General features: G+C 39.5%; 1 protein-coding gene across 1 annotated transcript in view; it reads right to left on the reverse strand.

The window, feature by feature from the left end:
* Window positions 1-327: 327 nt before the first annotated feature.
* OBI1 (ORC ubiquitin ligase 1) overlaps window positions 328-10,462 on the reverse strand; it is a 27,730-nt gene continuing 17,595 nt past the window's right edge. The window contains exons 5-6 of the mRNA XM_029912927.1: window positions 3,973-4,108; window positions 328-2,577 (exon numbers count right to left, since the gene is read on the reverse strand). Of these exons, the coding sequence (XP_029768787.1) occupies window positions 956-2,577; window positions 3,973-4,108 (1,758 nt within the window). The 3' untranslated portion in view covers window positions 328-955. The remainder of the gene's footprint in view (window positions 2,578-3,972; window positions 4,109-10,462) is intronic.

Consider the following 10,462-nt stretch of genomic DNA (forward strand, 5'->3'; position numbering starts at 1 on the left):
GTCTTATAAAAAAGTTTTACAGTTTTCAAAATTATAAAAAAAAAGGAAACTTTTCCAATTCTTCCTGTGCTAGTCCAATATCTGAGGCAACATCAAAGATTATAGTGCTTATGACATCTTTTATTCAATTCACATAGAAAAGCATGCAGTATTAATGTAAAACAGTACAGTATTAATGTAAAATGTTCAGTGCACATTAGGTAAACAAGTCATTAGCATACAAACCCATTTTTATGGTCTACACAGGCGTACTGAACATGTTCTGAATAACAATGCTTTGTGGAAACTAAATTAAAAATTGTGCTTAACTTCAAAAAAAAAAAAAAAAAAAAAAGCCATGTTTTCAGTCTTAAGGAAGATGAGAGGTTTTCTAACTGAAATGCTGAAACACTGAAACGAGAGAGGCTGCTACATTATATACACACTTTAACTACAGTTTCAGTATAGAATAGTGCCATGCAAATAGGTCTAAGCAGCAGTAGCAGTTTCCTCAGGAAGTAAAGTTTTACAACAAGAATTTACAGTGTTTTATGGCAAGTGAACAATTATTACCAGTAGCAGCGTTACAAGAATTATCACCGTGTAGCATAGGAAATTAAACTTTTAAAAGCAAGTTCTTTCCCATATAAAGGGCTGGCTTAACAAGAACATTTAAAATTGGTCATATTCAAGGAGGACATAACTGCTGCTCAAAGAGAACTTCACATAACCTGACAATTTAAAAAAAAAAAAAAAAAAAAAAAAGTAAGAATTTACAAAACAAAACCTTCTATCAAAGAAGAAAGCTCTGAATGGTTCTTCTCTAAGTGAAACAATTTGAGGTGCTGAGAGAACATTCAGCTTTCAAAAGAGACAGAATCAGGTCACATGGAACTCACCAGAAATCAAGTTCACTTGGGCATTTTTAAATGTTCCCATGTTGGCACTAAGACTACTAACTTCAATTCAACAAGAGTTAGTTTTTAGTAGTTTTTGAGGGACTAGCACTAGAAAGGCTGCTTTGAATTTTTCTTTTGGTCGACTGATTGACACTCTTATGTTTCTTTTCAGGAATAAAGGAAGAAGCCCAAGGAGACTGAAGTTGGTTGTGAAGATTATGAATCTCAGATGACACCTTAAAAATAGAGGAACCCAACTTTTGTTCTTCAAATAGCCTTTGCGAGTTACTGAAAAGAAAACTTTGGGAAAACTCTCTTTGAAATAAACAGTTCTGAGGTTTGATTTCGCTAGTTTCTGAATTTTGGCCTGAAAACAATGGGAAGCGTTCATTCATCTCTAGTCCAGATGGAGAGAGGATTGAAAATGTAGCAGGTTTCCAATCTACCAATTGCTCACTTGATTCAGGACATTTTACACTGTTTTGTTTGTTCCTTTCTTCCAGCTTCTTATCTGATTCATTCAGGAGTTCAGAACACTGTGTTGACTTTGAAGGATTCTCAAGCTCAGAGGACTTAAAGTTGTAGTAGGGACTCTTGCTATTGTCAGATTCGGACATCATGGAGTCCAGCTCAGAAATTTTATCAAGGTAAGCAGCATCCATGGATGCTTCACTGGACGTTCTTGTGCGGTTCATTTCTGAAGAGCGGATAGTATGTAATCTTTTAGATAAAAGAAGTTCATGCTTATCGCTGGACTTTGCCGATGGCTCTCCTGAATGACTAGTAATTGCGTTTTGCTCTGAACCTTCAAAATCTAAGTTCTCAGCATAGTTTGTTGAGCAGCTATTCCAAAACACTGGCTTTGCTGAAGTAAAACAAGTCACCTTCTTCTGGCTGTTGCAGGGGCTTGCACTATGTTCTGGAGAATCTTTGTTGCAATCATCTGAAGTGTCACAAAAATCATCAAACTCCAGTTTCCTTAGAAAGGCAGATGGCTTCCCCGTACTCTCTTGTTTTACGAGAGGACTCTCTTTGATATCAGGGGTGTTCAACTGGAGACAACTGAGAGACAAAGAAGGTGTACATGGTGCTGGAAGCTCATAAAGTTCTTCATCTTTATATGGTGCACAATCCTCACCTTTATCCCACTGTGGTTCTAAGCAGGCATCCATATTTGTAGCAGCTATATCCAGGAGAACTTCCTGACACCCTGAAAATAGTTCTTTGTTTGTCGGACGACTGTGTGTGACTGGCCCATTTGAACTGTCTTGACTAGCAGAGTTTGAGCAAGCGCCATCACTATCTAAGAGTCCATTACCTGACAATTGCTCAAGATTATCAGGACTTTGGCTGGTAGTTAAAGTCTTTTTCTCTAGTCTTTCTACTTGGCTTTTCAATGATGCAATGTCTTCTTCACTGCTTTCACTTCCTTTATTATCTGTGAAAAGTGCTCTCTCACTAACAGTACTCACATTTTGGGTTTCTCCACTTGATCCTTTCAGCTGCGTAAGCTGACCCTCCAGTTCTTCTATGTACTTGTCACTTCTTTCCAGTGCTTTTTTCAGACGGTTCGTTTCACGTTCACACTGCTCTACTTTGGACTGAAGCGCAGCTGCCGTAAACCTACCAAACCTGCAAGAAATGTGAAGAGAGAAAATGTTAAGTTGAAAGAATTGATTTGTTCTATGTTTTTTCAAACCTTGACAAATAAATTTCCTAATCTAGTTTCAAGAAGAGACAATACTGTCAACACACACCACGTTAATTTGAAAGTAAAAATATAGTCCCATTCAGGATTGTAGTTACCGGCTAGTAATGAAAAAAAATCATATTGGATAGGTGGAGGTGAATACATGAAACACATCTACCACTCAAAGTTATAGTGAAGCAATAACAAGCAGAAGATTACCCTTCCAGGGGCTGGATCTATCAATTCAACTCAAACATGCATGAAGAATTATCCCCTAAAACAATGGCAAAGATTTATGGGAACATTTGAATGGTGGCCCACATCTTGAAATATTTACATTCAATCATTTTCCTACAGTACAGCAGAGTTTTACAATACATTTCTTACACAATGTCACCTTGTCAAATATAAAATGCCAATATGAAATTCAGAAATTGCAACAATCCTTAGAGGTGGTTTTAAATACTTATTTGGACCATTTCAATTACATTCATCTTAGCCTCTCCTTGGGCTTCACATGTACTTTAACTTAGTTCAGTGCTACCTGATTTTATAGGTTTTACCATTGTAATGTCAATCTAATTACACTTCCTGGATTCCAATATATAAAATTGGCATTTGTGATTGCAAGAGTTGCACATAATATGTTCGCACAATTTCTAGCTAGAGTATATTTTAATTTGCAAAGTTACAGAAGAAAGTGTAGATACCTCCACACACACACACACACACACACACACACACACTCTTACTTTAGGGAAGGTCATCTATATGCCTACCCAATTCTAACCTGCCTCTGACAGGTAGACATGAGGGAATCTCCTGCTCCATCTGAGACTTTTAATTTACAGAAAGAAAACAAATTAAGTTCGGATATTATGAGGAGGGAAAAACCTGCAGCCACTTTAAAACCACATCATCTATTTATGCTGGGCTGTTTGCTTTTCCCCCTATGCACAAGCACTGATTTACATTCACTCTTACAAGAAACTATTACCAGGCACAGAGACTGTGCATATAAGGTCCTCTTTGGAGCCTCTGTGCATATAAGGAACCTCTTTCCCATCCCCAAACTTTTGTTTCCCAGCCCTACTTATCACAACCCTCAGGCCAATGAGGTCTGAATGCAGGTTCATCCCCAGTCTGTGAATATCATCTCTGAAACAGCCAGAGGCATTGCTACAGAGCAACATGTGTGTTGCCAGCAAACGACTGAGTCAGATTTTGATTCTTGAATTCTGATCCCTGAACACCAGCTGACATTTTCCAGAGGTGGTGTACGCTAACAATTACAGCCGAAGCCAATGGAAGCTTGGGGTGCTCAAAACTCCTGAAGAAGTTGGATACAGCATCAACCTCATTGGTGCTACGAGAGGGAGGAAACAGTGATTTACACCCACCTACGGAATTGGCTACAAATCTCATTTTCAGCTCGAAGTGGTAAACCAGTACAAGACAAGCTTTCCATACTTAGCCATGCATTGCTTTGTAAATAAGGAATAACTTCGCTATTACATGTGTTTAAAGGGAGACAATCAACCTAGAATAACACAATATCTGAATTTGGTTTACTTTGTGTATAGTCAGCTTCACCATTTTCCCTGTATAGTTAGTCAGTTCTTCCCGATGATGTGGGTCTTTCATATGTAGCAGTATGGGAGGGGAAAGTGTTTTTAAAAAGAAATAACACGGATTCTAAATCCACATATGTTGGCAGAGTACTTAGATAGGTGGAGTATATGATGCCACTTTTCACTCTTTTTTTTTTTTTAAAAACAGACTAGATTTAAAGTTCACTTTTTTCCATTAAATACAATATGTCAACATATCTAGGCTTGTTTTTCCCCTTAATTTCAAAACTCAAATAGAGATAAATCAAATATGCCATAGTGAGTTATCTGAGCACTGCAAGGAGCACAGGAGATTTTTCCCTGTTTCCCAGGCTAGGGGCACTGTGCTGTATTTATTTTTGCTTCCTCTGAAGACTTTGGTATAGGCCACTGTATAAGCTAGCACAGTAGATGCAGTGTCTCATCTGATATGGCAACACACACACACACACACACACACACACACACACACACTCTAAAGTCATGATTAGCTTAAAAGCTAAGTGTAATCACTAGAGAGAAATGAAAATTGCTTATGCAGAGTAAGCAAAATTTTCCAGAGATTGTTGTAACAGACACTTTAACATAGAAATTAAACATGTTTTACATTTATATGCATACCTGGCAATTTTTTTAATGGAAAAACTGTGTAATATGTTTATTTAATGCAAATAGCATTAGTGACAACCTCAAAATTTGCTTACCAAGAGGAAGCACTGTAGTCTCAAGTGCAAGTTTTAGAACACGTACCTCAGGAAAAAATGAAGTTTGTCATTCAAAAGCAAGCAGCATTGCTAATATGTTAATTGTTGTAGGGAGACGTGTCTGGGAATTTGTGTTTTTAGAAAAAGGAGCATCATACAGACCACCTACAAATAGTTACACCCGCAATGAAGCATCAAAGTAGTAGAGCAACTTTCTATCCCTACTTTGAGGCTTGTGTGCATTTAAAATCCAAATTTTCAAGGCTTCCATACTATTTTTTTCTCCCCCAGCCGGCCATATTAGTTCAAATATTTAAGTAAATTACTCGATGGCCAGGAAAAGTTCTATGTAGTTATAGTGACTGTCCACACATTGGACTGTCTTAATAAGAAAGTTGTGATCTGAAAATTAAAAAACAAAACAAACAAAAAACAGTCTGTTTGACATCTGAGCTCCAAGTCAGCGTGCCAAGAACATAGATAGGTTCGAACACTTTCAGGAGAATTACTTTCCAGCTTGTGGATATCATGAGAAGCCCATCAACAGAACTGCAGATATGCAATGTGAATGTTTTGGGGCAAGTACTTAATAATGCTTGTTGAGAGACTCTGTCTCCAATATTTTCAATGTTAAAAAAAATCCAACAGTAATATATAAAGGAAGCTTGTATCTAGTCTATTCTTGTGTCTCAAATTCATCCTTTCACCCCCAACAAGCGCAGAAGGCTGCCAGCCTAATGAGGTCCATACGCATGGTCCCACACAACAGAAATATATAAAGTCACTCCCTCTCTCAAGTTCTCTCTTCAGTCGAGTTTTATCCACAAAAAATATTGCAAGTCAAAGCTGGCAATGAGCAGTTAAACAGCCAGTTTCTCATCTGCCTCTGCAAAAAGTTCCAGCTGTAAGTATTTCTGTTGAGTAACAAGAACTGACATTCCTTTGCAGATATTACTGCAAGTTGTACTTCAATGTACTTCATATTTAAATCAAAGTGAGATTCAAAAGTGTGTTCTCACTCAGAAAAGTGACAATGTAAAACTAAAGGCAGTTCGGACTCATGTTTATTGTCTATCACTAACTCCAGATCAAGTCTGTTTAGTTTCAAGTCAATAAATTTATGCTTTTCTAACTACCAGCTCAGCAAACTCAGCTGAGATTCTTTCCTTCCCACATCACCTCAGTAATAATTGTTCTGCAAGCCAAATTATGCCCTCAGCTCTGTACGTGCATAGTTTAAACTTATACAACAGAGTAAGTATAATAAACTACTAAAGCAAACAAGCCCTTTGTATTTTAACCATATACAAAGATTTCGAGGTGACAAGCCAGGAATTCAAGATCAAAATAGCAACTAGTCCCACAGCCCTCTAGTATATACTCCCATGAAACACAGGGATCTCCCACAGGGTGTGGAGTGAGGGAGGGGATGTAGTGTATATGTTACAAAACCCTGCAAAGCCCAAGACAATAGACTTAAACCATCCTGGAATTATTATCTTAGCAGCTGTTCAGGGGCTAGCTATCAGGGCCTCTGAAGCCTGTGGGCTCCTAGATTTTGAGGGGGTCCATGGACTGATTCATTGGGGGGAGGAGGGGGGATGAGAGGAGAAGAGGCTCAGTTGGGCTCCTGTGAACTCTCTGCAGGTAGGTGAGGCAGCTCCTCTGCTAAACTGTCCTCTAGTTACAGAGGGTGAGGGGCAGGAGAGAGGGGAAGAGCTGCTCTGTGGCAGGAAGCAGGTATGGGGGGAGGGGGTGCAGAGCACAAAGAGATGCAACACTATCCTCCTCCTCTCAGCAGCAGCACCTCCTCCCCAAAGATAGAAGGCTACACCGCCACAGCTCTAGACAGCAGCAGCTCCTCTTCTGTCCCTGGAAGAGAGGAAGAGAAGGAAAAGGAGGGAGAAGTAAGCAGGGAGACACTGGGATCCAGGGTGAGAAAAAAAATAGAATATGGGTGACAAAAGGGGCTAAACAGCACAAGACCAACAGAAGACAGGGTGTACCAGGAAGTGAGCGAGGGGGGCAGGCAATGGAAAGTGGGATGAACATGAAAGATACAGAATGAGAGGAAAGGGGATGCTACGTTTGAAAGAATAAGACTTCTTAGAGCATCACAGGACCAAGTGGCATGGAGGCTAGTGAAAGCAAGGTTAGTGCTCTGCACCGATTAGTTCTTAATAGCTGTGTTGTGACGTTTTAATACATAAATGTGAAAAATGGGCCAAATGTTCTTCTTCAAAGGTAAATTAGTCTAATTACTACCTCCTGAAACCACTTTTGCTGGTTACAGAGCGAATCTCGTCCTTAAAAGATTAAGCTACACCAGCTCTGGCTGAATATTTTTGGACACTGCTTTAAGAGGACTGGGGAACAGGGACAGGAATTTCCCTTTCCCAGAGGAGAGTCCAAGGTTTGAAGCTGAACAACAAACAAGAATGTTCACTTTTTAGGGAGGATCTTCAGTATGGGGGTTGAGCATATTAGAAGTGTATTAGCAAAATGAGTATTTGCAGATAGGAAAGGAAGTGGTCTCATTTTCATGCACTGATATTCCATCAGTGTGGATGACTACTGGGAATCAGCAAGCAGGAAGGAGAAAAAAAAATTAGAACTGGGGAAAGATAAGGTAACAAGCAACAGCAATGTACAGGTCCCAGTGACCAAAAGCAGCAATACATCCACGTTGTGAATGGCTGAAGCAAGGACCATTCTTGGGAGTCTCTCTGCCCACTGTGTTGATATGGATATTATAATAAAGTGATCCCTAATGATGTCCAGGAGAAATTTATTACAATTTCTGAGATTGCCGTTCTGACTCTGTATGTAGGTATGAATGTTCCAGCAGGTATCATGTTGTATGTAGCAGCACAACACCAGCTGCAAGAGAAATACTAAAGGACTAATTTAAAACAGGCAGAAAACAGGATTTTTTTTTTTTTTTTAAAAGAAGATTCAGCCTGGGGGAAAAAACCCCCATGCACATAGAACAAAGATATTCAGTGGACAGGAGGTACCTGGAAAACAATGACACCAAATGACACTTGCACTGGCTTTTTAATAACAGTGGACAGTAAATAAGAAATGCATGCAGTGCAATAAGGAAACAAAAACAAACGAACAAAAAAAAAAAAAAGCCAATGCAAGTCTGGGCTGCATACATGGGTAGGCCAATCGTGGAGCAGGGAGTTAACGGTCTCTATAGGACATAGATATAACCGTTTTTTGAACATAGCAAGATGATGTTGAGAAATTGGAGGAAGCTCTGGTAAGAACTATAACAAAATACTGGAGGCTAGAGGGACTGATATACACGGAAAGATTTTAAAAGTGACATATGTAGCTCGGGTATGAATGACTAACTGATGAGAAGGAAACATGGTAACAGTCTATAAGGAATTTAGACTTTTGCTACCCCTCATCACAGAGGGTTCCGAAAAGGAATTTCAACATCTAGGAGATTATATTTCCAACAGCCACCATGACAAGGAATGGATGAAGCTGCCAGGTGAGCAGGTGCCTGGACTCTTCTTAATAGGTCTCAAACATGGAGGTGCAGTTCTCCAGAGGTCTGGAGTTTCGGCAAGCCCAATAACTGTGCCTGAATAATCTGAAGAACTGAAAGATGGAAACTGTTGATCTGGAGATGAACGGGGAAATTAAACGTGGTACCTCTCCTCCAGCAGGTCTAGGTTGGTGGATTAGGAAAACAGCCCTGAAGTGAGGCAAAATTTGGTGTGGGAACCAGTGAAATTTTGTCCAGCTTCAACAAGCAACTGTGATGCTGAAACATCAGGAACATCCTGCAAGTTTTGCAGACAGACAGTCTCCTGGAAGGACAGAGCCCTGATGGGATCATCCAGGAAGTGATTCCCAAGTGGATCCCCTCCTCCTCTGGGTTGCTTAGCCTGGAGAAGACCACTAGGATCAAGGACAGGCCAAGAAACAAGAGCCATCAAGCATGTGGCTTTATGAAATCTGAAGCAAGAGTAGTTGCACAGATGTTGGAACCTTGCCTCAGTGAGGAACGTTTGGGGTAGAGCCTATCATTCATTGTTTTCCATTAACAGACACTGATGGTTCACAGTGGAAAGTCTGGAAGAGCAGTGTTCAAACTCTAGTCCATCTAACTTGGAACAGAAATACGTGCTTGTACATTTTACACACTGAACTTGAGCAAAAATCAACATATTGACATAACATTGGAAAGTATCCCCTTTCATCTTCTGCAGGCAACCACATAACATACACACTCCTCTTCCCCTCATGATCAATCCCTAACACAAAAGAGAAGTGTTGGTCTCCTTTAGGCCATGAAGGATGGCTGAGCCCTATTTGTTGCGTGAAGTGGTGTTGTTTATTTCTGAGTTGTAGAAGTAGGATTTGAACAGAATCCAGAAAGAAGCAAAAAAAGGCTGCTTGCTGGATTCCAAGAACCACCTGGACTTCATTTGAAAAGACCCAAAAGGAGGTTCTAAGAGGGTTGGAGAGGCCAAACAACTGTGTTCAAAGCCTCTCCAAAAAATTAAGTAACAAAGGCAGTTTGCATCCAAGGATGGCGAGTATCACAAGGCAAGAAGGATGAGGTCTTCTGAGGCATCCCACAAAACTGACCATAAGGTTTGCAAGTCCTGACTCAGCTGCTGTAGATTAAAACTTTTGCACCTAGAATGCTGAAATTTTCCTCAGAATTTTGTCCCACAACACAGAAGCTCAGGAGATAATTATACTGGACTTATCTGTTCTCAGGGCGGTTGAAGAAGGGTGTCTTTACTGGAAGCGGACAGCAGTTGGTCTCAGAGTACTGTCCCAAGAGCACTCTTGCTGTAAAAGTCTGAGAGATGGGAGTCCAGTTTTGAAACCATAGAAAGGCATGTGTTCTCTACTGTATACTGTGCATACTGCAACCTGTCATACTTCCTTTTACTAGGGGCCTTCCATTCATTCACAAGGCCACTTGGTTCTCCAGCAGCTGAACTAGGAAAACTGTTTCCTTTTCCAACTTTTTGGGGGGAAGGGAGGGGGGAGAGGATGCTGCAGGGGTAGAGAATCTATTGCAATAAAGGACAATCTTGCCGTATTTGAAGACAAATTCCTATCAGTTTTGAAAATAAATAAATAAGTCCACTGCTGACACGAGTTTCTATCTTTGCCCAAGTTAGCCAGAGCAAAGATTATTTTGAAGTTCTCAGTGAAATTTGTTTAGAGAAGTTGGAATGCCAATTCAAACAACAATGAACAATTTTGATTTTTCTATAGGACATATCAAGACTCTTCCTGCCACATTACAGATGTAATTTCATGATTGCTCTGTGGGAAACCAATCCAATTCACCTTAAAAAGACTCAAAGCAGTTTTGGTTTTGTTTATAATAATTAAAATATTTCCAGGTTTTGTTTATATATATTTAGGAAACAGTGAACAAAATTTGTTTTAGAGTTAAACAAAATAGTATTTTTTATGCAAAGTTCAGAGATTACAGTGCCCAAAATTTTAAAAATAAATGGCAAGATAAACCATGAGATTAAAATGGATGGGGGAAAAAAAAAAAAAAAAAAAAAAAAAAAAAAAAAAAAAAAA

Source organism: Terrapene carolina, unplaced genomic scaffold (assembly GCF_002925995.2).
Source record: "Terrapene carolina triunguis isolate 2854851 unplaced genomic scaffold, T_m_triunguis-2.0 Scaffold21, whole genome shotgun sequence".
Taxonomy (NCBI): Eukaryota; Metazoa; Chordata; order Testudines; family Emydidae; genus Terrapene; species Terrapene triunguis.